General features: G+C 41.2%; 1 protein-coding gene across 1 annotated transcript; it reads left to right on the forward strand.

Annotated features, from left to right (window-relative positions):
* The first annotated feature begins 2,456 nt into the window (after window positions 1–2,456).
* Window positions 2,457–20,924, forward strand: dpagt1 (dolichyl-phosphate (UDP-N-acetylglucosamine) N-acetylglucosaminephosphotransferase 1 (GlcNAc-1-P transferase)). The gene is made up of 10 exons (XM_068054028.1): window positions 2,457–2,582; window positions 2,694–2,848; window positions 6,441–6,561; window positions 8,201–8,414; window positions 9,289–9,435; window positions 12,889–12,973; window positions 14,710–14,898; window positions 15,338–15,425; window positions 17,604–17,759; window positions 18,670–20,924. Exons 2-10 carry the CDS (start codon window positions 2,694–2,696, stop codon window positions 18,733–18,735), a joined length of 1,221 nt encoding a protein of 406 aa, XP_067910129.1. The 5' UTR covers window positions 2,457–2,582; the 3' UTR covers window positions 18,736–20,924.
* The last annotated feature ends 4,872 nt before the right edge of the window (window positions 20,925–25,796 follow it).

Here is a 25,796-nt window from a genome sequence, read left to right on the forward strand (position 1 = left end):
TGGTAGAGGTCGCGGGTTTGGAAGGTGCTGTCTAAGGAGCTTTGGTGCGTTGCTGCAGTGCATCTTATAGATGGTACACACTGCTGCCACTGTGCGTTGGTGATGGAGGAAGTGAATGCTTGTAGGTGGGGTGCCAATCAAGTGGGATGCATTGTCCTGGATGGTGTCGAGCTTCTTGAGTGTTGTTAGAGCTGCACCCATCCAGGCAAGTGGAGAGTATTCCATCACACTACTGACTTGTGCCTTGTAGATGGTGGACAGGCTTTGGGGAGTCAGGAGGTGAGTTATTCGCCACAGGATTCCTAGTCTCTGACCTGCTTTTGTAGGCACGGTATTTATATGGCTACTCCAGTTCAGTTTCTGGCCAATGGTAGCCCCTAGGATGTTGATAGTGGGGGATTCAGCGATGGTAATGCCATTGAATGTCAATGGAGATGGTTAGATTCTCTCTTGTTGGAGATGGTCATTGCCTGGCACTTGTGTGGCGCGAATGTTACTTGCCACTTATCAGCCCAAGCCTGGATATTGTCCAAGTCTAGCTGCATTTCTACACGGATTGCTTCAGTATCTGAGGAGTGCCGAATGGTGTTGAACATTGTGCAATCATCAGCGAACATCCCCACTTCTGACCTTATGATTGAAGGAAGGTCTTGATGGCGCAGCTGAAGATGATTTGGCCTAGGACACTACCCTGAGGAACTCATGGACAATAGAAGCTTTCAGATGAGTATTGTAATTTATAGTACATCTTCAATATCTCTCACAAATAGCTGTCTGAAAGTATACACCAGTGACTGCATTTCAAAAGTATTAATTGGCTGTCAAATGTTTAGGGAAATCCTGAAAACGTGAATGGCATTATATAAATTGCAAGTACTTTCTTGCAGCAGTCCAACAAAGATCCAATCCATCTGTTACATAGTGAAGTATTTGGGTAGGAGAAGCCTGCTCATGCAATTATCCCTTCTTTCCTGAGATATCGCCATCTCATTTCAATTAAACTTGCATTCACACAGCACCTTATGAGGACCTCAGGATATTTAAAAGTACCTCACAATCAAAAACATATGATTTGACTGCAGTCACTTCTGTTATATAGGTAAACATGCCATTGCAAGGTCCCACAAACACCCAAAATGTAGTACATGCCCAGTTCGTCTGTTTTTGGTGATGGTGATTAAGGGAGGCATGTTAACCAGGATACTGGTATAACTCTACTCTTCAAATGCTACTACAGGATCTTGATCTACCAGACATGGGGCTCAGTTTTAACATCTCATCCAAATATATTGAGCAACAACAACCTGCATTGATTCAGTCACTTTAATATAGAAAACATCCCATGGTGCTTTGCAGAGATGTGAGAAGGGGAAGAATAGATAAAAAGGTTAAAAGAATGTATCCAATAACAGAAGGGTCTATTGAGGTGACCAAAAGCTTATTTGAACAGCCAGGTTTTGAGAATATGTTTCAAAGTAGAAAGAAATGGAGAGATGAAGAGCTTTGGGAAGAGTCCTTCAGTGATTAGGGTCAGGCAACTGAAGATTCTGTTACATATGGGAGGGAGGAGGAACGCAGAAGAGTTCAGAGTCTGAATACTAAAAAATATAAGAGGGGATATAGGCTAGAGGAGGCTGCAAAGAGAGGATGTGATGATGCAATGGAGAGATTCAGTAGTTTTGGGGACAGGGAGTCAATATAGAGCAGCTGGGATAGGACTTATGGGTGTGCAGTAGCTAATATTGGACAGGTTATGGGTTGCCTAGTCCTAGATGAATTGGAAGTTTATGGTGCGTGAAGCATGAGAAGCTAACAGGAATGACATTGGGGGAGTCATGTCTGGTGGTGTCAAAATGTGGACAGGATTTCAGTGGCGGTGGGATTCGGATGGAAGAGGAGGTGTGCAATATTGTGATGATGAATAAGATTTGGATTGAAGTTCAGCTCCAGGCCAAATACAACAAGAAAATTGTGTAATGCTTGGTTTAACTCGACTGAACAACAGGGGAGCAGAATAGAGTGGGGTTAATAGAGAGCCAAAAATGTTAGCTTCAGTCTTCTCAAAGTTTAACTGGAAGAAATGGAGTCTGCAGCTTTTTTTAAGGCAGTCTACCAGCACAGAGGGAGTTGTAGGGTCAAGGGAATGATAGAATTGAACATCACCAGGAAGCTGGCCTTGTATTTGTTCTGCTCAGCTGGAGCCACCTGAGAGACTGAGTTCTGAAGAAGGGTCTCTGACCTGAAACGTTAACTCTGCTTCTCTCTGCACAGATGCTGCCTGACCTGCTGAGTATTTCCAGCATTTCTTGTTTTTATTTCAGATTTCCAGCATCTGCAGTATTTTGCTTTTATTATATATTATATGTGAGAGACCTGCTCACTTGGTGAAGGGAAAGACTACAACTCCCAGCGTGCTCGGAAGGTGCGCATGCGCAATGCCGAGTGCCTGAGAGGCGCGCCTGCGCAGGCGCCTGCTGAGGCCTAGCCAGCCTCCGGGTTTCGGTGCGGACCCGGGGCCGTGGGATGAGTCTGGCGGCCTTGTCTTTCTCTGCCTTGAGTCTTGGTAGGCAAGGGGTTTGCAGGTAGGCCCATACTACATGGGAATGCGATGTTTCGTGGCGGGTTCTCCCGGGAACCTTCTACACTGGCAGTTTAGTTCATTTTATTTCCCTCTTTTATTCTCCACTCTTTAGATGTCGGCCCTGCCCGCCCTCCCCCTGCTCATTAACCTGAGCTGCTCCTTATTGGGTTTCCTGGGCACTGTCATCCTCATCCCCGCCTTCAGGGAGCATTTCATCGCAGCCAGACTCTATGGGATTGACCTGAACAAAACCTCCAAGCAGCAAATGTGAGTATGGAGAAGCTTGGGGTCTAGGTGGGAGGAGAGGGCTGGCATGGGGTGACTTACCTGACGTGCCAACTATTAGACTAATAATTGGCACAGGGAAGGAGTTGTGTCATACTAGGTGTGTCAACTGGGAGAGGTGCGATGGGCAGGTTGTGACGCTTCACGTGGCAACAGAGAACTGGCATGAGGATGCCAGGTGTATCAGCTCTGAGGGCGGTAACTGGTGTTAATTGTGTGCAGCTGGTGTGCAATAACTGAGGATTCATTTGAGCCCCTATAAATGAGAACAGACTGAAATTAGTGGTGGGGTTGGGAGGTGTATCTTTGTAATGTGTACCTCTAAATAAAATTGTGTGAAGATTGGCTCCAGTTTTATCCTTCACCATCTGGCTTGCTGGAAAATAACAACTGGCACAAGGAAGGGGGCATGTCATGTCAGAGGAGTAACTGGAATGGGTTATGTAACTGGCACAGTGGTGGGTAGTGTAATGTCAGGCATGTCAGCTAGCAGAGAAATAACTGGCACTTGGTCAAATCACAATGCTGAAAGTGACTATCGTGAGAGAAATGACTCGTAGAAACCTGGTCGGCTGGCATGGATGGACTGTGTTGAACCAGGCTAGAGTTACTGTTCTTTAAGTGTCATATCTAAATAGTTCTAAATTGGTGGTAACAAGTTCAGATCTTTGCAAGTTTTTTTATTTATTTTGTGATTTGAAGACATCAGTAAGATTTATCAGCAAAACATCAGTGCACAAACAGGTATCCCATTCCCTGCTTCACCAACCCTCCGCCCTAGCTCCCATTTTGCCCAGTGGCAAAAAATGGCAACCCTACCAACCACATGTTCCACAGAAGATGGGTTTACTGCTGGGCATGGCAAAGAGCTGGGACATCTGTATATTGTTGCGTTTTGCTGCTCAAACATTTCTCTTTTGACCGGCAGGTGTTTGTAATTGGTTTTTCCCCCAAAATCAGCAGCACAGGATTTGCTCATTCACAGTAAAATCAGAGTTCAATGTGCAGTTGCTACAAAGAATGAAATCAACCTTTGCATGACTGAGGAACGTGGTTCATGATTAGAAAGAGTAGGGAAGATTGCAATTCTCTTTCAACATAAATACTGTGGAAACAAGAGCAGACCAGAGGCTGGGAATTCTGCGGTGAGTAACTCACCTGCTGACTTCCCAAAGCCTGTCGTCCATCTACAAGGGACAAGTCAGGAGTGTTAGAAATACTTTCCACTTACCTGGATGAGTGCAGCTCCAACAACACTCAAACAGCTTGATACCATCCAAGACAAAGCAGCCTGCTTGATTGGCACCCCATTCATCACCGGCACAATGGTAGCAGCGTGTACCATCGACAAGATGTACTGCAGCAATTCACCACAGCTCCTTAGCATCTTCCAAACCCGTGACCTGTAAAAGCTAAAAGAACAATGGCAGCAGACACGTGGAACACCACCACCTGCAAGTTCTCCTCCAAGTCACGTACCATCCTGACTTGGAAATATATTGCCGTTCCTTCACGGTCAAAATCCTGGAACTGCCTCCCAAACAGCACTGTGGGTGTGCCTACACCACATGGACTGCAGCAGTTCAACAAGGCGGCTCACCGCCACCTTTTCAAGGGGAAACTAGTGATGGGTAACAAATGCTGGCCTTGCCAGCGATGCCCACATCCCAAGGATAAATAAAAATTACAATTTCCATGGTCAGTGTGTTCAATTGACTTTCCTCTGCCCATTATGTTCTTCTATCTACATACGAACATACGTACATACGAATTAGGAGCAGGAGTAGGCCACTCGGCCCTTCTCGGCCATACAATACGTTTATAGCCCCTGATAACCTTCCACCCCCTTGCTTATCAATAATCTATCTACCTCTACCTTAAAAATATTCAAAGACTCTGCTTCCACTGCCTTTTGAGGAAGAGAATTCCAAAGACACTCAACCCTCTGAGAGAAATAATTTCTCCTCATCTCTGTCTTAAATGGGTGATCCCTTATTTTTAAACAGTGACCCTTAGTTCTAGATTCTCCCACAAAGGGAAGCATCCTTTCCACATCCACCCTGTCAAGATCCCTCAGGATCTTGTATGTTTCAATCAAGTCACCTATTTTACTATATATACTATATCTGCTATTTAAAGAGGCGATAACTTTTATTATGCGGAAGCCACAAGCTAGAGTATAGAATTTTTACATCTTAGAAGGAGCTTTATGTACAATAAAAGCAAAATACTGAGGATGCTGGAAATCTGAAGTAAAAACGGACAGTGCTGGAAATACTCAGCAGTTCTGGCAGCATCTTTGGAGAGAGAAACAGAATTTAAGACCTGAAACGTTAATTCTGTTTCTCTCTCGGCAGATGCTGCCTGACCTGCTGAGTATTTCCAGCACTTTCTGGTTGTATTTCAGTACAAAATGATTGATTCTCATCCCTAATGAGCAGCTCTTGATGATACTGCCTACTGACAGGGGTCTTGTAGAGTCCATTGCAGGTAAATAGTAGCCTGTGTTGTAATTTGTCAAGTCAACACTACATTTCTAGCATGTTTACGTAGGAGCTTTTGAATTTCATGTGCTTTCCTTTGTGTTCCTGACAAAATTGTAAAATGTAGCAAGTTCCAAGATGTGGATATAATATAGTTGACAACAGTCTGATTCAATATGGCCAGTATTTTCCTGTTGCTAGGGTGCTTCAGATTTTGTGTCCGATTGGACACTTTAATTGGTTATCATGGAGCTGCCTACCAAATCTCAACAATGACATTACACAATGCCAAACGCAAGCAAGACAGCACTAATTTAGTAACTCAAAATTTTCCGAAGTTAAACTAAAGTGCACTGTTCCATGCAGCTAAAACAGTGGGTGATAAATTTGTCTTGATGTCAATGGATTTATATAGCATCTTTCACAACCTCAGGATGTCCAGCCAGTGAAGTACTTTTCAAATGCAGTCACTGTAGTAATGTAGGAAATGCAGCAGCCAGTTTGCCTGACAATGGAATAATGACCAGATAATTTGTTTTTAGTGATGTTAGCTGAAGGGGAAAGTGCTCCTGCTCTTCACAATAGTGCCATGGGATCTTTTACGTCCACCTGCGAGAACAGACGGGGCCTCGGTTTGATGACTCAACTGAAAGATGGCAGCTACAACACTGCAGCACTCCCTTAGTACTGTAGTGGAGTGTCACCCTAGATTATGTGTTCAACTCTCTGGAGTGGGACTTGAACCCACAACCTTCTGGTTCAGGGGTGTAAGTGCTGCCAGTGAGCCATGACTGACACTTTGCAGCAGTAACATAATGCAGCCAGTAAAATGATAACCTCACACCACTGGCACCAGTACTCTTTGTCAAATTATTAAACCAAGGTATAATTAAAAGCAAAAACTGTAGTATTTCACAAAGCAGTATGCTTTAAATTTGCTTCACTGTGAGGCAGCCAGCCCTGGTCACTATAAATTTGAACTTGTAGTTGGGTGAACTTGATGTCTTAGTCCAAAGCTGCTTGTTAATGACTGACTTCATTCTGTCACATTTCCTGCATTCCTGGTAAATTTCTCCTCATTTGTCTCACAGCCCAGAATCCCAGGGAGTAATCAGCGGCGTTGTATTCCTCATCATTCTTTTCTGTTTCATCCCTGTTCCTTTTCTGCACTGCTGGGTGAAGGAGCAATGTGTCAGCTTTCCACATGATGTGGTAAGTGATTTCCTTCCCTATCAAATAATACCTTGACTGTATGGACCACTAATGCACCCCTTGGCTAGTTTTGCTACACTGGTTCAGAGTTGAACATAATTATCCTGTATGTAACACACTTTAAGAGCAGCACTGAGGTGACCAATATCTGAAATCCATGTGTGATCTCCCCAGATGCTGCTCAAATAGTAGAGGCTGAGCAGTTTTATTCTAACCTGAACTGATGTTTACTTCAACATTACAAATGAAATTGAAAACCACTGGTGTATCCAGGATACCTCCATCGTTAATCTTATTCCTATAATACATTACGACAGGCACTGCACTTCAAAAGGTTCTTCATTGTCTGTATAGCACTTTGAGCCATCCAGTGGTCATGAAACGAGATATATAAAAGCAAGCCTTTCATTTTTTTATCACTGTGAGATTAACTGCTATGTTTTCCCAAAACTATATATGTAAGCTATCACCTTTACTAATCTTCCTTGCTGTTAGAAATAACATGGAATGAGAAAAGGTCATTTGGGCTTTTGAGTATGCTTCATCCACAGACCATGGCATGGACTCTACACAATCCATCAGTCTCCAGTGCTCCATTTCCCATCAGTTACATTGTTAAACCAGTTCTCTTAACCTGATGGTTTTGTTTTTCCTTGGTTCTGATGTTAGGATAATGGAACTGATATTAGCAATGAATATGCAGGGAGCCGACACGCATTCATTGCTGTCCCACGATTCAAACTTGCAGAAGCCTCGAGATCAATTGCTTCCCTTGGCATGATACTGCTATGGTCACAGAGGCTCAGGGACTATTATGTTGCTCCCAACAATTGATTATCCCCATCACATTTTTCTTGCAATCCTCAATCTTGTCCCTAATCAAAATGTGCAGCTTTTAAAAAGTGTTAATCGGCCAAGGATTAACTGGGAGTCTCATTCAATATATCCACAACCTTATGAAGGGGAGAAAAAAGTTCCATGTTGCTGTTCTTGTGAAAACAGTTTTGCTCTCATTCTAAGACAAGTTTACAGTCATTTTGGCCAAGCTTTTGGTCACTTGTTCTAATATCGCTTTATGTAACTTGGTGTCAAATTTTATCTAATGACAGTTCTGTGAAGTGTCTTGGAACATTTTACCATATTAAAGGCAGTATATAAATGCAAGTTGTTGTCATGGCATTTGAAATCATTCATTCTTTTCACCTCCCCTCCCCTCCCCCACCCCCCCAAAAAAAATTATCTTTAATAATTACCTTGGTCTTTTAGACCAATTGCAAACTTTCATGATGCAAAAAGAACAGACAGATTTTACCGAAAGTGCAGTAAATTGGGGTGCCAATGCACTGTGTTGCGGAGTGATATGAGCCACACACTTCTTACAAATCCCCACATAATATCCAGACTCTGAATGACTTAGAATGAAAATCAGCAAACAAAGATAGTACCTAAACATGCTTTAATGTACTTCCTTGCTATCTTCCTGAAAGTCTGGCAATAGCAGCATGAATGGATCCTGCCATTTCAGGGAGGTTTGTGTCACAAGTAGAGAGACAAAAACTTGTGTGGAAAGTCTGCAATACAAGTCTTGCATTAAAAATGTTGCGTTTGTGCTGTAATTTTATTGAATTTTTGCTCTCAGTTTGTGCAGTTGATTGGGGCGCTCCTTGCCATATGCTGTATGATATTCCTGGGGTTTGCTGACGATGTCTTGAACTTGCAATGGAGACACAAGTTGCTGCTGCCAACCATGGCATCCCTGCCCCTTCTCATGGTGTACTTTACCAACTTTGGCAATACCATGATTGTCGTGCCGAAGCCCTTTCGCATCCTTTTGGGTCTCCATTTAGACTTGGGTAAGTTCTCGAGCTTGAAGTCCACTAGCTGCTGGTGGCTTTATCATAGTTGCTGTCTAGCTAAAGCAAAATAGGAATTTACTTGATTTATAATCCTGCTCTGTCTGTTGGTTTGCGGGTTCATGAGAAACAAACAAATCTTTTCTATAAACCTGATCTTTAGCATTTTCTGGTACTAATACATACTTCCAAGATTCTATGCTGTGGTTAATTTGATGTCCATGGCAACTCAGAATTAGTGAGGCAACTTCACAAAATCTTATGCATGAACTAGCCAGCTCTGTTTTCCTCTTGTAATGCAGGTGTTGTTACAACAAAACTAAGTAGAATGTAGTTAAGCTGGCGATTTACAGCTGGAGATTTATAATGCAAATAAGCATTATAAATAGAGGCTGAAATTCAAGTGTAAAGGGCTACTGTGACGTCAACACAGGGAAGTAATGTATGAATCAGAGGAGGGTATAACAGTGAATAACGGATCCAGTGAGTAGTTACAGGCAGTAATCTCAGTAAGGAAATAATGAGCATGCAGAGCTGTGAGTATGTGTAATGTATATGGAGAGGTTTTTAGTCACATTTTTGTATTCTAGTTTTGGCTGCCACTGTGCACTAATATAGTCAAGAGGAATGGTCAGCAGCCAGTATTTATTTTCTCCTTTATATGGGACTTAGAAATACTTGATACCAAATTAAGCAGTTTTATGCATGTATTGGACCTGCTTTAATTGGAAATTAAACTATTCTTGGTGTAAAGCAATGTTACAAGATTTAATTTTGTTGGGAGAGGTTGAATCAATACTTGATCAAATGCAATCTGTGTACTGGACGTACTGGATAAATTCTTGCGTAAATATCTGTTTTTCTGTTCATTTAGGAATCCTGTATTATGTATATATGGGAATGCTGGCAGTGTTCTGCACAAATGCCATCAACATTCTGGCTGGCATCAATGGCATTGAGGCTGGGCAGTCTCTGGTGATTTCCATGTCCATCATTGTTTTCAATTTAGTAGAGTTAAATGGTAAGTTGACCCAACCATGAGGTTTAGATGTTGCAGCCTCACACTCCTGGAGATTGAACGTTTTGATTTTATTACATTTATGTTGCTTCACCCGCCCTCAGTGAATTGTTCTGATGATGTCATGTCCCTCCGCTCCTCTCTTCATCTTATTGGCTCAGCTTATGACATCATTCATGTGAAAGAGGGGACTGTCATTTTCTAGTAAAATTGAAAGCATTGGTTTATGATTTGAAATTCTTAACACTGGGATTTTAAGGGATGTAAAATGTAGTTACTTTCATGATTCATGAAATAAAGGTTCATTTATTTTATGAAGGATGTTTTCCCATACGCCACCTATGTTAGAGGGAGCGTCAGTAAGCAACTGCCAGATCTCTGCCAGTGCTGCTTTACAGCTATCCACTAAGTGGCGCAACAGAGGGAAGACTAACTTTCCCTCCAGTTTTTCTCCACCCCCTGAGGACGATGCCAGTCTCCATTTGTCACCCCTTGCTGAGAATGGCAAGACTGCAATGTGAGAGGTGAATAAGAGCAAAATACTGCAGATGCTGGAACTCTCAAATGAGAACAGAAAGTGGTGGAAATACTCGGCAGGTCTGGCAGCATCTGTGCAGAGAGAAACAGTGTTAATGTTTCAGATCTGTGACCCTTCATCAGAACTGGCAAAAGTTAGAAATGTAACAGTCTTTGAGCAAGTGAAAGGGGGGAGGGGCAAGGGAAGAAGTACAAAAGGGAAGGTATATGATAGGACAGGAGAGATTAAATAAGAGATATCATGGAACAGAAGACAAATGAACTGCTATATAGTTGTAGTAAAAGACAAGGCATTTGTCCAGGGCGAGTGGTATTGCAGAATATGAACAGTTCTGGACAGAACATGACATCTCTGTCATTTAATCTCTCCTGTCCTTTTGTTCTTCTTCCCCCTCGCATCCCCCCTCCCCCCACCTCACCACTCCCACAGCTTTTCACTTGCTCAAAGACTTACATTTCTAACTTTTGCCAGTTCTGATGAAAGGTCACAGACCTGAAACGTTAACTCTGTTTCTCTCTAAGCAGTTGCTGCCAGATCTGTTGAGTATTTCCAACGCTTCCTTTTCTTATGTAAGAGGTGAAGCCTGGGTCGATTCTTCAATCTTACTTTCAAAACAATGTTTGTCCCCTTTTATCACTTGAGCACTTCCACTAAATAATGTCAAAAGCTGAACAACTGAGGTGTGTCCAGCATCTGGGATTAATTCCAAGATATCAAGAATCTCAAAGAGTTCCACACATTAATAGTCCATACTACCTAATCTTGGTTCTTTATATAGGTTAAATGTGTAACATATTCCTAAGGCTATTGTTTTGTTTTTTTCTTAACTTTTATTTCTCTTAAATAAAAGCTGAACAATCCTTTAGGTGCAAAGTTTAAAAAGTAGTTTGTGTTCCTTGTAACCTGATTGAGTATTGTAGGGTGTAGTCTGGTGAAGACTTTTGGGAACAGATGTCTTAACTCTTAAAGTGTCTGGGCATTATCAAGTTAGCTCCTGGTGGGCATGGGCATATAGCTGGAAACTGTCCATAATTAGACACTAAATTTGTAAGTCCCTTAGGGAAGTTATAAGGAAGGTGGATGTGAAAAGTTCACGTTGGGTGCTCTTCACGTTGCAGGAATATTCCTCTCCTGCTGACTGCTGTACCTAATCTGAAGATCTTTGTTAATAAGAGTCAAAAATGGGCAAAGTGCTATATGCTCCAGTGCTAACATTCCTCATGCTCAGGAGCACAAATATTTTTTTGAAACCTGTTATTTATTATTTACTTATTTGGAGATACAGCACTGAAACAGGCCCTTCAGCCCACCAAGTCTGTGCCGACCAACAACTACCCATTTATACTAACCCTGCAGTATTTCAAACTTTCTATTGAAAGGTTATCGACCTGGAAAATTAACTGTTTTTCTCTCTGCACAGATGCTGCTATAGCTGCTGAGTATTTCCAGCATTTCCTGTTTTTATTTCAGATTTCCAGCATCCACTGTATCTTGCTTTTCTGTTTATCTACAAATGTGACCCATAGCTTTGCCCAATTCAGTTCCCTAATTCACGCCTACTTGTTCATCCATCCTGCATGGTATCCATTCTTCTCCAAGTGTAAAGCATTCTGACATATCTTGCCCATTTGAGAAATGCTATATGATGCAAATTATCATTATTTAATTAACAAAGCAGCACATTTCACAAGATCAGATGCAATCTCCTTTTGCTTTAATTGCTTTTCCTGCATAACAACAGCCAAAGCACGTTTTAAAAATAAAGTTCATTGTATGTGAAATGCTTTGGGCTGGTCCGAGATGTGAAAAAGCACTATATAAATGCCAAGTTCATTCCTTTTTCAATTAACCAGGATGAGCATGCAAGAAAATGAAACTAGCTGCCAGGTGTTTGATGCCTGATTTGTGCTCTCGGCCAATCCCAGCCAGGGCATTACTTTAGATGCTACAATTGCTTTTGGTCACCTGAGATCAAGGAGGGCAAAAATTTGGCCCACTCCTCATTGAATCTGCTGACAGCTGCTGGAAAATGCACGGCTGTGTAGGTGAGGCGAGAGCAGGGCTGGGAGGCCATAAAAAATTGGAAGAGAAAAGTTTTGAGAAGACCTTTAAAAAAGGAAGTCAGATGGAGGAATTTAGGGAGGGAGTTCTAGTAAAATAGGGGCACGGTGGTTGAAAGAGTGAGCACCAAGGGTGGAGCAAACAGGGCAGAGAACAGGAGCAGACCAGGGATGGTGGCAGTTGGTGTGTGCAGGGATAAAGGGCTGAGGAAGTCATTGAGGTAGCATGGGGCAAGGCAATGAAGAGCTTTGTGGTGAGAGAATGCATAGCATTTCTGTTGCACCTTTAATGACCTCAGGCTCCTAAAGCACCTTACCGCAAATGAAGTACTTTTGAAATGTAGTCACTGTTGTAATGTAGGAACCACAGCAGCCAATTGTTGCACAGCAAGACCCCTCAAACAACAATGTGGTAATGACCAGATCATTTTTGTTTTGGCGATGTTGGTTTAGCATGCCATCCATAGCAGAATATCCTGTCAACAAAGGCTTGTGTTTTTGAGATAATCCATTTGGGTGAGCTGATGGAGGCTGTCTTGTTTTCTTGGAACCATACCCCAATGTAGGTTGGCAGAGCAGACTCAACGAGCTGAATGGCCTACTCCTTTTCAATCAGTCTGCCTCAGCAGGGGGAAATTCTGAATTTTTTTTTTTGGAAATTAGATGAATAGAGATTTTTTTTTTCCAGCAAGTCAGAAAACCGACACCTTTTAACTGTGAATTGATGTTAGAGTATAAGGGAGGAAAATGAACTTAAAGGGAAGGATTAAAGCAAGAGAATACAAATGTTCTAGGTAATAGTACTCACTCTTGCATCTGTGGTAAATATTAACCAATGTTTTTTTTTCCCCTTTTTAGGTGACTACAAGGATGACCACATATTCTCCTTATACTTCATGATACCCTTTTTCTTCACTACTTTAGGACTGCTGTACCATAACTGGTACGATAACTTTTTACGTTTCTGAGGTTTCACCTCAGGCAGTCAACACCAGGTACAGGTGTACCTGATCCATGCAGGTATCGACTTACCTGGAGTCAGCTGTACTGACGTTTTGCATTGCTGTTTTCTTTTTCCCCTGTATTGCTTGGGATAGGTCCTAGCTACTCGATAATTAAAACAGACTGAGTTCAAAAGGGAACTTAAAGGAGCAGGAGGGCAAAAAACACTTGCGAACAAAATGTGGTAGCTGGTGACCATAAGTGCAACAGGTTGACAATTGATTCTTGCATAATTCTTAATACGTAAAATTGCTGACATCAAGCTACACAGAACTTGCAGCACAGAAACAAGTCATTTGGCCCAGCTGGTGTTTGTGTCACACAAGCCTCCTCCCAACCCTACTTCATCTAACACTTATCTGCAGATATGTCTATTCCTTTCTCCCTCTGCACTTCTCTAGCTTCACCTTTAAGACTTCTATACTATTTGTCTCAGCTACTCCTTGTGGTATTGAGTTTCACATTCTCACCCCTCTCTGGGTAAAGACATTTCTCTTAATTTCTAACAAATCCAATAAAGAATCAATCTTATACTTCTGGCCCCTTGTTTTGGGCTCCTCACAAATCTGGCTGTGAAGCCATTCACTCGTTTTCACATATCTGTATCTTTTATTATATGAAACTAGCTCTTACAGTTCCAAATGGGAGGAAAAGCTACTGTCAGCTCCTAAAATTCCATTAGAATATGTACCTCCTATGCTATAAGGAATATATTATGTAGGACAGTGGTTTTCCAGCTTGTCTGGGTGAGGATGCTCCTCCAATTATTAATGCAATCTTGGAGACCCCCATCTTAACTATATAAAAACAGTGTTAGCTACCCAAAGGACAGTCAAACTCTCTGCAGAAAATATCCTTTTTTCTCAGGTGTCCACAAACAAATGATGAATATAAGGTTTTTTATAGACAAGATGACAATGAAATTAATAAAGAAACTGTGAGAAATGCTAGTAACTCCAAAAATACTGAAATCTCTGGACCTATTTACAGGCCCCCCTTTTTCTCCCTCCACCCCCCGATCTGCAGACCCCCATGAAACCCTGTGAAGAAGAGATTGAGATGTAATGTGGCTAAGTATTCATGAGCATAGAAGCAAAGCCCGACAGTGCGGACAGTACCATTCAACGTAATCAACAATTACTAATAATTCTGGCAGTTTTCTTCCTCCATATTTACCTCCACGTGTGTATTGTCACCACAACTGATACAGGAGTGAGTTTTAACTGTATATCTATGTAAAGTGGTAGTTTTTAATGATCTGGGGAGGTTTGGCTAGAAATTGAATTGTGTGATGCTGTTGCTTCACTATATTAGAGAGAATTTTTAAGTGGAACTACATAAACTCTTTGTTCCACACTCCTATTGTCTAGTGTATTTGGTTCATAGTTTTGCACAATATCCCTTTTCAAGTGGTAAATACAAAGTAAGTCCAGCTAAATGGGTAGTGGTGACTTCAGAACACTTGAAAGAAGCCAGAAACTGCTTCTACTGCACAACATGGGAAATTATATTTTATGTAAAAGGAAACTTGCAGATGGTATACAGTATCAGAAAGCAGAAGGAATAGGCAGTCGAATTCCTTACTCTGTTGTGATTTATTCTTTGTGCTGAAAGTTTGGAGTTGTGCTACAGTTTGAGGTAAAGCCGTTCTGATCGGTACACTTTCATGTGTTGCAGGTATCCATCTAATGCCTTTGTGGGCGACACATTCTGTTACTTTGCGGGAATGACTTTCGCAGTGGTTGGGATCCTTGGCCACTTCAGTAAGACCATGATGCTGTTCTTCATACCTCAGGTGCTCAACTTCCTTTACTCGGTGCCTCAGCTCTTGCGTATCGTTCCATGTCCACGACACAGACTACCGAGGTATGCCCATGTTTAAATGCCAGCTTTACCATGTGCTTTTTGTAAAATCAGGGTGAGACTTTCTTCTGTTCCAGGCCAATATGCTATCTCTGGTGGAGGGAAGAAATGAGCAACCTACTCCCAGACATCTGCCAACTAACTAATTAAAGTAAAGCAAAATGAGCCCAGTGGGAGATATTTTCTGAAAGAAAACTAAACATTTGCGAATGTATTGTCAGTGTCTAATGTTAATCTTGAAATATAGAAACTTGGTGGGGAGGGATGTTGAAGGGCTTCCAACTAGCTTCGGATCCATTTAACCCTGAAACTGTCTTGGATGTTGTGTATCAAAATGTCTACAACTAATCCTTGTATCACATGTAAAGGTATAGGTAATATGTGCCAGAAAATAATGCATACGTATAATCAATTTTTTTTCCTTCTCCATTTCCACACCCAGACTAGATCCAAGTACTGGAAAGCTAGGCATGAGTTACTCGAGATTCAAAACTAAGGATTTGTCTAAACTTGGAGACTTAATATTAAAGGTACTCGTTTTATTTGGAACTAGTGAGTTTCCTGTGGCCATGATCAGAATGGATGTCTTTTAGCTGAGTTTATTATTACAGTCTGAGCAAGATTACAGCACCATCTCTGGTGCAAGTAAATTAACAGGTGTCCTTGGAATAGGTTTTTTAAGAGGGTGCTGTACCAGCCCTGGAGGAAATATAGCAGGTGTTACCCATTGATTTCCGTGTACTGGGGTAGGGCAGCGTTACCAATGCAAAAGGTGTCAATAAACTGTAGATTTTGTCATCCTTGTGTGTGTATATATATATATATATATATTCTCCCTTTTCAGGTTCCCTGCTGTCTGCTGCAGACTGCACAACCATATTGTTAGGAGGAGGTGTGATTTTGCATGGGGAGGAGGGGTAAACTGGTTCTTAGCTTGAAGTTGAACCAGGAGTGGTTTAGATACACAACTGTATGTTGGAATTTCCTGGTAACATATTCAGGTACTGATGCAGTGAAATAAAGCCCATTGTCACTTCTGGTCAAATCATGTCCGTTAAATGTAGTTGTCAATCTGCCTGAAATCTGTGTCCAACAAATAAAATGCTGAACATGAAATAGAACAGTCTTCCACAAGCTCCACCTTTACATAGCAGCAGGAGTGCTGTTGTCTGAAGCGCAGTAATTATGTTATTGTAAGTGAAGCGTTTGAGATGTGATTAGGTGCTATATATAAATAAAAGTTCCTGTTAGTTAAAGTGTCAGCTGTGGTTCAGTGGTAGCATTCATGCCTGAGTCAGAAGGTTGTGCGTTCAAGTCCCACTCCAGAGACTTGAGCACAAAAATCAAGGCTGACACTCCAGGGCGGTGCTGCACTGTCAGAGGTGGCATCTTTTGAATGAGACGTTAAACTGAGTCCCAGTCTGCTCTCTCAGATGGAGGTAAAAGATCCCATGGCAGTACTTCGAAGAAGAACAGGGGAGTTCTCTTCAGTGTCCTGGCCAATATTTATCCCTCAATCAACATCATAAAAGCAGATTACCTGGTCATTATCACATTACTGTTTGTGAGAGCTTGATGTGTGCATATTAGCTGCCACATTTTTTACATTACAACAGTGACTACACTTCAAAAAAGTTCTTTGTCTGTAATGCACTTTGTGACATCCTGAGATCATTAAACGTGCTATAGAAATACAAGTTTTTTTCTTTAGATTTTGTTTTTCTTCTGAGTTTGGGTCCTCTGGTACAGTTTTTGTAGTTATGCCAAACAATTCATTAAAGTTGATTTTATCTGTACTATCTCTTATCTATCCACTGTTGCCAGGTTTCTCTTTGTAGAAGATGCTATTATCCGATAATTTAATCCTAGTGCTGGAAATCTTTCTTCTGATTTTGCTTTGTTTCATTAAAAAAAATGCAGTTCACAAATAGTGACCTGTGACAGGGCTGTTCGCCCTAAAGAGATTTTGTTGTAAATGATCAGTGTTTAAAATAAGAAACAAATGAAGAAATAAAAATCTACTCCTAAAATGAGTGGAAGTTTATGCTCTGTCAGACTGAGACAAATCGACAGACACAGAAGGCACCTTTCTCAATGGGAGCACAAGACAATCTGACTTAACGAGCCAGTCACAGAGACCAGATCAAAAAGAAAAAAAGAAAGACTTGCATTTATATAGTGCCTTTCATGGCCACTGGATGCCTCAAAGCACTTTACAGCCAATGAAGTGCTTTCACTGTTGTAATGCAACAAACGTGGCAGCCAGTATGCACAGCAAGCTCCCACAAATAGCAATGTGATAATGACCGGATAATCTGTTTTTGTGATGTTGATTGAGGGATAAATACTGGCCAGGACAGTAAGGAGAACTCCACTACTCTTTGAAATAGCGCCAAGGGGATCTTTTACGTCCAACCGAGCAGGCAGATGGGACCTCAGTTTAATCTCTCATCCGAAAGACGGCACCTCAGACAGTGCAGTGCTTCATCAGTACTGCACTGGAGAGTTAGCCATGATTTGTGTGCTCAAGACCTGGAGTTGGACTTGAACCCAGAATCTTGTGATTCAGAGACGAGAGTGCTACCAACTGAGCCACAGCTGGCAGATTATCAACCCAAGATGATGTGGAGGGAAATGCTGATTTAAAATAAGTTTGGAGACTTTGGAAACTTTTGACTTTGGGAATGAACACTAACACTTTCTTGTAGGTGGCTGACAAATTCTGGCTGGTGGAGGTGGAGCGCGGAATTGGAGAAAGCAGCAACTACACAGAGTGCAACAACCTCACTCTGATTAACTTTGTAATAAAGCTGATAGGCCCAACACATGAGAGAACCCTGACCATTATACTCCTGCTCATCCAGGTGAGACCTGCTTCAGGCAGCAAAACCTTGCACCCAGTTACAACTGGACATTTACCGATAGAGCAGATGAAAGATACTGTCATGCATCAATTGTTGCTGTGTATACCTAAGTTGCTTTAGACTACAGCAGATGGTTTTTAGAATTTTGCTGTAATTCCTTATTAAATTATTTTTAAATAGCAAGACATAGCCATATCTGCTTCAACAAATGTAGATCTTGTGACCTAAGATTCCTAACAAAGCCTGTTGCTTCCTATTCACCATGGCCACTGTAAGTGCAACAGAGTTTCTATAAGAGTAATTGGCTTTAGAACAGGAAGGTGGAAATCAACCTATTGCAGAATCAGTAATGCTTGGTGATATATTCCAATAGAGCAGCTCTACACATGGTTTGAGTGCTGGTAAGTAAAGTTCTTAATTTTTTTGCCTCCAGTGTTGGGATTGGGTATAGCATAGGCTGAGCAAATCTTCCTGTACTGCTCTTCCTCACTGTACCTTAGCCCAACCTCAAGAGCTTCCTCTCCACCAGTGCAGTGCACAAGCTAATCTTGTCTTTCTGAACAGGTTTCCCAAACTCTAGACAGTAATGTTGCATTGCACCATGATCTTAGGAAAAAGTTTGTTTTTATGTAGGATGTTTGCAGCCACTGGAGAGAGAAGTTTTGTCTCCTAACTCTGGACTGAATCCAGCTATCAGGAAATAGAAGGATTGCATGCTTAACCCACTGTGACCTGTAACACCCAATTTGACTGAGCGTTGTTGCAAAATTAGATGGATTTTGTATTTGATGAAATCTACAAAAAAGTATAAATTTAAGATAGTATAATAGACGACAGGAATTAAGTAAATCTGACTGTTTTATTTCTTCTGTGCTTTTAACCTCCTATTTGTCTAACCACCACCCCCCAGGTCACCGGAAGTGCATTTGCTTTCATGGTCCGCTATCATCTGGTCCGCTGGTTTTACGATGTCTGATTCTCAATCAAAAATACAGGATCACAATATGGGTTATTCATGTGGTCGGGTGGGGTTAATGGGGTTATTTTTCTCTTTTCTCTTCAATGCACCACCCCCCCCCAGTTCCAGCTCTCAGGATACTTACTGGAGTGTCAGTCGCTACCCTGGATGAATGTGTTGGTTTTTCTTTTTAAACATCTGTTGTCTCTTTGTTAAATAATGTTACTGAAGATTAGGTTTGTAAATTTTTGACTTAATTTCTTTAAAAATTTCAGAAATCAAATGATGGAATAGTGAATGTACAGTCAAGCATCTATATTTACATTTTAAGGATCACTTGAAATAATATGACTCTTCCTTCCAGTTTGTGGGGATAATTTAAATTCTTTGTAAATTTTCCCTGAACCTGTAATTCATTGTATTGCACACATCATTGCTGATGTTCCTGCAGAACCTGGTGCAATATTTAAGGATACTAGTCTGTTTTACAGTCAGTAGAAACTTTGAATACCGTAAGTCACAGAAAACCTTATTTTCGTTTCAATATATTTTCCACCTTCAAATATCTTTTGGTTCTAGAGATTCTGAACTCTAATATGCAGTAAGGCAGCATAACATTGCTCAAGCTCCTGTATCATTGCAGTTTCATGTTCAGACATGGAAGTTTGGCAGCCTCATTTAAATTCATCCATAAAATAGCCTTTCCAATTGTGCATAACATGTTAGGATTTAAATAACGAATGATGTCTGTAGTTGTTCATGCACTGAATCTTCAGTGGAATTAAGATTTTGAGAACCTATCAGAGCAGTCATAACTGTAGTCAAGATTTTGCACATTGGTATACCTGAGCCTCCTCTCAAACATCGTGCAGCTTGAAACTTGAGTGAAGTGTGACCGAATGTTAAATTGACTACCGATTACACTAGATGTGATATCTAAACGCATGCATGCTGACTTGTGCAATAGGGAGCATCCATTTTAACACTGCAGTCAAATATAGAATCAAACTGCTCAGGGGTGAAAAGCTGACATTGTTATTTGATTAAGTCGCCTGTTCCCCAATGGCCATTATAGCTTTCCCAGAATATGCAAAATTTTGGCGATGAGTAAGTTATAGTGTTTACAACTCTTACGGCATGGGTGAGGCAAACATAACAGTCCGCCAAGAATGCTGACTAAATGACCACCCTGGATTAAAAAGGTAACTGCAGTCAAAGGGTACAGATAGCCAAGCAGCTTCTACAAAGTGGTTTGTACATTAAAAGTAAAAAATGTTGTTTTCCCACCAGCCTCTGGCTAGTAAAACTATTATTAGGCAGTCTGTTACCAAGGTCAAAAATCCAAAGAAATGACTTGTCACTTAAACAAAAGCAAAATTCTGTGGATGCTGGAAATCTGAAATAACAGAAAATGCAGGAAACTCTCAACAGGCCAGTCGACATCTGTGGTTTAGGTTGATTGACCTGAAATGTTAACTCTGCTTCTCTCTCCACAGATGCTGCCTGGCCTGCTGAGTGTTTCCAGCATTTTTGGTTTTAATACTGTCACTTAAATTTATCTTGAAAAAGAGAGTGCTATAGATGGAGACTGGGAGTGAATACTGAAGCAAACCACAGTGCATGAAGTCCTGAGAAATTCTGCTTTGAAATATTGCTGGCGTGCTTCAAAAGATATAATTTATTTCTAACACTTTGGAATTCAAATGAAGCCTCAACCAACTGATTTGAGATGCTCAAAAATATTGTCATTCTTAATAGCATTTTACTTCCCTTGGGTTACACACTAATACCGAACTTGGCAGCATTAATTTTTCTAATATTGGATAAGAAGCAGAAATCCTATTGTCCAGATATTTTGAGTCTAAGAGGGTGACTTTTCATTGCAAAGATGGGATAAGCTATGCACATGGTCACTGAAATTAATCTATCGTTTAGAAGTCCTGACTGTGAATAGTTCATAATTTTTGTTCAGTTGCTGTTGGTTTTGTATGGGTGTGACCTCGATTCTGGTAACTGGAAAGATTAATGAATGAATAATTGAATAAAGTGAAGTGCAAAAACATTGCTTTTTATATAAAAGATTATACATTGTGTATATATGTGTACAATTGAGACTGAGGTATTCTGGAATTTGACTTGATATAAATGAAAACATAGGTTTGAGAATTGTGACTTCAGCATCTAAATAAAATCTTTAAGGAATGTAACTATTAAGTGCACTGGCTATATATCACTATAATAAGTGTGTATAGCAAATTCAAAATGGAACAATTTTTTTAGTGCATTGTGCAGTGAGACACTAATTAATATTGAGAATGTGCCTTGTGCCAAAAGAAGAGAAAAACATGTATTTATATAGCGCCTTTCACCACCTTAGATCATCTCAAAGCACTGTACAGTCAATGAAGTACATAGGAACAAGAGTAGGCCATTCGGCCCCCGAGCCTGTTCCGCCATTCAGTGAAATCATGGGTGATGAGTTGTGGAATCATTTTTGGCACAGGAGGACATTTGGCCCATCCAATCAATGCTGGCTCTCTGTGGTGCAATTCAGTCAGTCCCACTTACCCAGCAAGTTTATTTCCTTGAAGTGCCTATCCAATTTCCTTTTGAAATTATTGATTGTCTCCGCTTCCACCATCCTTGTGGGCAGTGAGTTCCAGGTGCATAAAAAGTGTTCTTCCTCATATCCCCCTGTATCTCTTGCCCAAAACCTTCAATCTGTATTCCTTAATTCTTGTACCATCAGTTAATCGGAACAGTTTTTTTGTGTCTAATTTATCTAAGCCTGTCATAATCTTGTACAGCTCTATCAAATCTCCCCTCAATCTCCTTTGCTCCAAGGAGAACAATCCAAGCTTCTCCAACCTAACCTTGTAACTAAAATTCCTCCATCCCTTGAACATTCTAGTTAATCAAGCCAAAAGACTTGCAGGTTGACAGGTAAATTGGCCATTATAAATTGTCACTAGTATAGGTAGGTGGTAGGGAAATATAGGGACAGGTGGGGATATGGGATTAGTGTAGGATTAGTATAAATGGGTGGTTGATGTTCGGCACAGACTCGGTGGGCCGAAGGGCCTGTTTCAGTGCTGTATCTCTAATCTAATCTATAATCTAATCTAATCTCTGCACCCTCTCAAGTACTCTCACATCCTTCCTAAAGTGTGATGACCAGAACTGGACTCAATACTCTAGTTGTGACCTAACCAGAGCTTTATAAAGGTTCTGCTTAACTTCCCTGCTTTTGTACTCTATGTCTCTATTTATGAAGCTCAAGGTCCCATATGCTTTGCTAACCACTCTCCAATATGTCCTGCATCTGTCAAAGATCGATGTGCATGCACCCCCAGGTCCCGCTGTTCCTACACACTCTTTAGAACTGTGCCAGTGAGTATATATTGTTTCACCCTATCCCTTCTGGCAAAATTCATCACCTCACACTTGTCTGTATTAAATTCCATCTGTCATCTGTCTGCTCATTCTGATAGCCTATCTATGTCCTGTTGCAGGCGGTTCATATCATCCTCACTGTTTGCCACTCTTCCATGTTCAGTACCATTAGCAAATTTTGAAATTACATTCTGTATTCCAAGATCCAAGTCATTTATATATATATATATAATATATATATCAAATAAAACAGCGGTCTCAGCACTCACCCTTGGGGAACTGCACTGTCTACCATCCTCCAGCCTGAAAAACAACCATTTACAGAAACTTGCTGTTTTCTGCCCTTAAGCCAATTTTTTTTATCCAATTGGACAGTGGCCCTCCTATTCCATGAGCCTCAAATTTTGTTAACCAGTCTTTTATGTGGTACTTTATCAAAGGCTTTCTTAAAATCCATATAGACAACATCCACCGCATTCCCTTCATCAACCTTTTCTGTTACTACTCTGTTACATCAAAAAATTCAATTAGATTACTCAAGCATGATCTGCCTTTTACAAATCTGTGCTAACTCTCCTTAATTAACTCAAACCTCTACAAGTGCCTGTTGATTTTTCCCTGATTTTTGTTTCTAATCTGATCTGTGATTTAATTCCATATACCCACCTTTGCCCCATATCCTTGTATAGTTTTGGTTAACAGAAATGTGACAATCTCGGATTTAAAATTAACAATTGACCCAACATGAACTGCAGTTTGCAATTGACAGCAGCAAAATTCAAACACCCTTTGTGTTTAGAAGTGTTTTGTAACTTCATTCCTGAAAAGCCTGGCTCTAATTTTTAGGCTATATCTCTTAGTCCTAGACTTCCCAACCAGCAAAAAAGAATTATCTTCGTCTACCCTTAATATCTTGAAGATTTTGAACAAATCACCCGTCAATCTTCTAAATTCCAGGGAATGCAACTCTAGTTTGTGTACTGTTAAAATGTAGTAATTATTGGAATGTAGAAAAAAAAGTAGTCAATTTGGGTCCAGCAAGATCCGACAAACAGTAATGTGATAATCATAATCTGTTTCAGTGATGTTGGATGAGGGAGAAATATTCGCCAGGAGAACTCATCTGCTGTTCAAAATAGTGCCTTGGGATCTTTTGCAATCACCTGAGAAGACAGACAGGACTTTGGTTTAACATCATCTCTGACAGTGCAACACTCCCTCAGTAACACATTGAAATGTTAGATTTTTTGCTCAGTCTCGATTGGGAGTTGAAGTCACAAAATTTGTACTCCGAGGCAAGAGTGCTATCCGCTGAGCCCCAGCTGACAACTGGTGCAATATACCTGATTTCAAACATGATCTTGCCGTTAGATTGTGAGCATGTACGTAGGCAATAATGATACTGCCCAGGCTCCATTGTCAAAAGCTACTGCAGTGCTCCAAATAATTGGCATAATACTGAGAAAATATAGCTGAAATCTTGCACGCAATGCTGCTTGTTCCCCTGTGGCAGGTGAGTTTGTAGCACCCATTTCCCCTGATGCTTTCCAAGGCAACAAAATTCTATGATTTTTACAATTGGAACTGTTGGGTGGGGGGAATAACACGAAACAAATAATTAATGTGTGGATAGTATGAAGGAGTAAAAAATTATATTTGGATATATTTTAGCAGTTAGATTTGCTATTAGATTTTAAATTATCTGACAATTCATAGTCTTGAGAATTGTTCCCAGAAGTTCCACAATGGCCTAATATGGAATGGACCCATCTCATTGTTGAGAGAGAACATAAGAAATAGGAGCAGGAGCAGGAGCAGGCCATTCAGTCTTCGAGCCTGTTCCGCCATTTCCTACATTTATATTTCAAGATGTGTCAGCCGTGGCTCAGTTGGTAGGACTCTCACCTCTGAGTCACAAGGTTCCGGAATTAAGTCCCACTCCAGGACTTGAGCACAAAATTTAAGGCTGATACTCCAGGGTAGCACTGAGGGAGTGCTGCACTGGCGGAAGTGCCAAGTTTCAGATGAGACATTAAACTGAGATACCATGTGCCCTCTCAGGTGGACGTAAAAGATTGCATGACGCTATTGAAGAAGAGCTGGAGAATTATCAGTGTCCTGAATAATATTTATACCTCAATCAACAGCACACAAACAGATTATCTATGTGGTCATTATCACATAGCTGTTGGGGCACGTAGCAGAACCTGCCTTTTTTAAAAATTTGTTCATAGGATGTGAGCATTGCTGGCTAGGACAGCATTTATTGCCCATCCTTAATTGTCCTTGAGAAGATGGGGGTGAGCAGCCTTCTTGAACTGCTGCAGTCCATGTAGGGTAGGTACACCCACAGTACTGTTAGGAAGGGAGATCCAGGATTTTGACCCAGTGACTGAAGGAATGGCAATATAGTTCCAAGTCAGGATGGTGTGTGGCTTGAAGGAGAACTTGCAAGTGGTGGTGTTTCCATGTGCTGCCCTTGTCCTTCTAGTTGGTAGAGGTCATGGGTTTGGAAGGTTCCTTTGTGCATTATTTGGTGCCTCTCAAGGATTGACCTTCACAGCCATCAGCGAAGGTGCACCGACAACCATCGAAATGAATTGTTTGCTACATATCCATCATCTTTTGTAGATGGATGGATGGGAATACTAGTTTGTAGGAGTTAGGTATGTGCAACTTGGCTGCTGTGTTTCTTACAACAGTGACAACACTTCAAAAGTACTTCATTGGCTGTGAAGCGCTTTGAGGCATTCAGTGGTTGTGAAAAACACGACAAAACTGCAAGTCTTTTTTCTTTTTTTCCTCCATGCTAGAAGCATGGCAGTGGTTAGCACAGCAGCCTCACAGCTCCAGCGGCCCAGGTTCAGTTCTGGGTACTGCCTGTGCGGAGTTTGCAAGTTCTCCCTGTGACCGCGTGGGGTTCCGCCGGGTGCTCCAGTTTCCTCCCACAGCCAAAGACTTGCAGGTTGATAGGTAAATTGGCCATTGCAAATTGCCCCTAGTGCAGGTAGGGGAATGGTGGGGTTGTGGTAGGGAAGATGGGGTTAATGTAGGATTAGTATAAATGAGTGGTTGTTGGTCGGCACAGACTCGGTGGGCCGAAGGGCCTGTTTCAGTGCTGTATTTCTTTAAAAAAAATGTTTCCCCTGTTGTTTCCACTGTGGGTGAAACCAGAACTGTTGGGGGCATAAATATAAGTGGTCACTAATAAATCCAGTAGGGAATTCTGGAAAAAAACCTCTTTACCCAGAGTCTGGTTATAATGTGGAACAAAGGGGAGTAGTGAATAGCATTAATGCATTTCAAGGGAGGTTAGATAAGCACATAAGGAAAGAAAAGAATAGAGGAAAATGTTGATGAGATTAGATGAAGAAGGGTAAAAGGAGGTCGGGTGGAGCATAAATACCAACATCCACCATTTGAGCCAAATGGCCTGTTTCTCTCTCTCAATTCTTTTCTCGGGGTACTGAGGGTGGAACCTTTGTTCGGCGGTTAGAATTTTAACGGATCCAGCCGGACACTGAACTGGTCGGAAGCGATTTTCCGCCAATCAGAGCCAAGAGTTGAACTAACGCCTTTGCGCTTGTTGATTGGATAGTTTGTCCGAGGCAGCGTCTTCAACTAGCTTTCCGATTGGGCAAAGGAGATGTCAATCAGCGCAGACCCACTTCAAACCGCCCAGCGAA

The sequence above is a fragment of the Heterodontus francisci genome, chromosome 22, assembly GCF_036365525.1.
Source record: "Heterodontus francisci isolate sHetFra1 chromosome 22, sHetFra1.hap1, whole genome shotgun sequence".
Taxonomy (NCBI): domain Eukaryota; kingdom Metazoa; phylum Chordata; class Chondrichthyes; order Heterodontiformes; family Heterodontidae; genus Heterodontus; species Heterodontus francisci.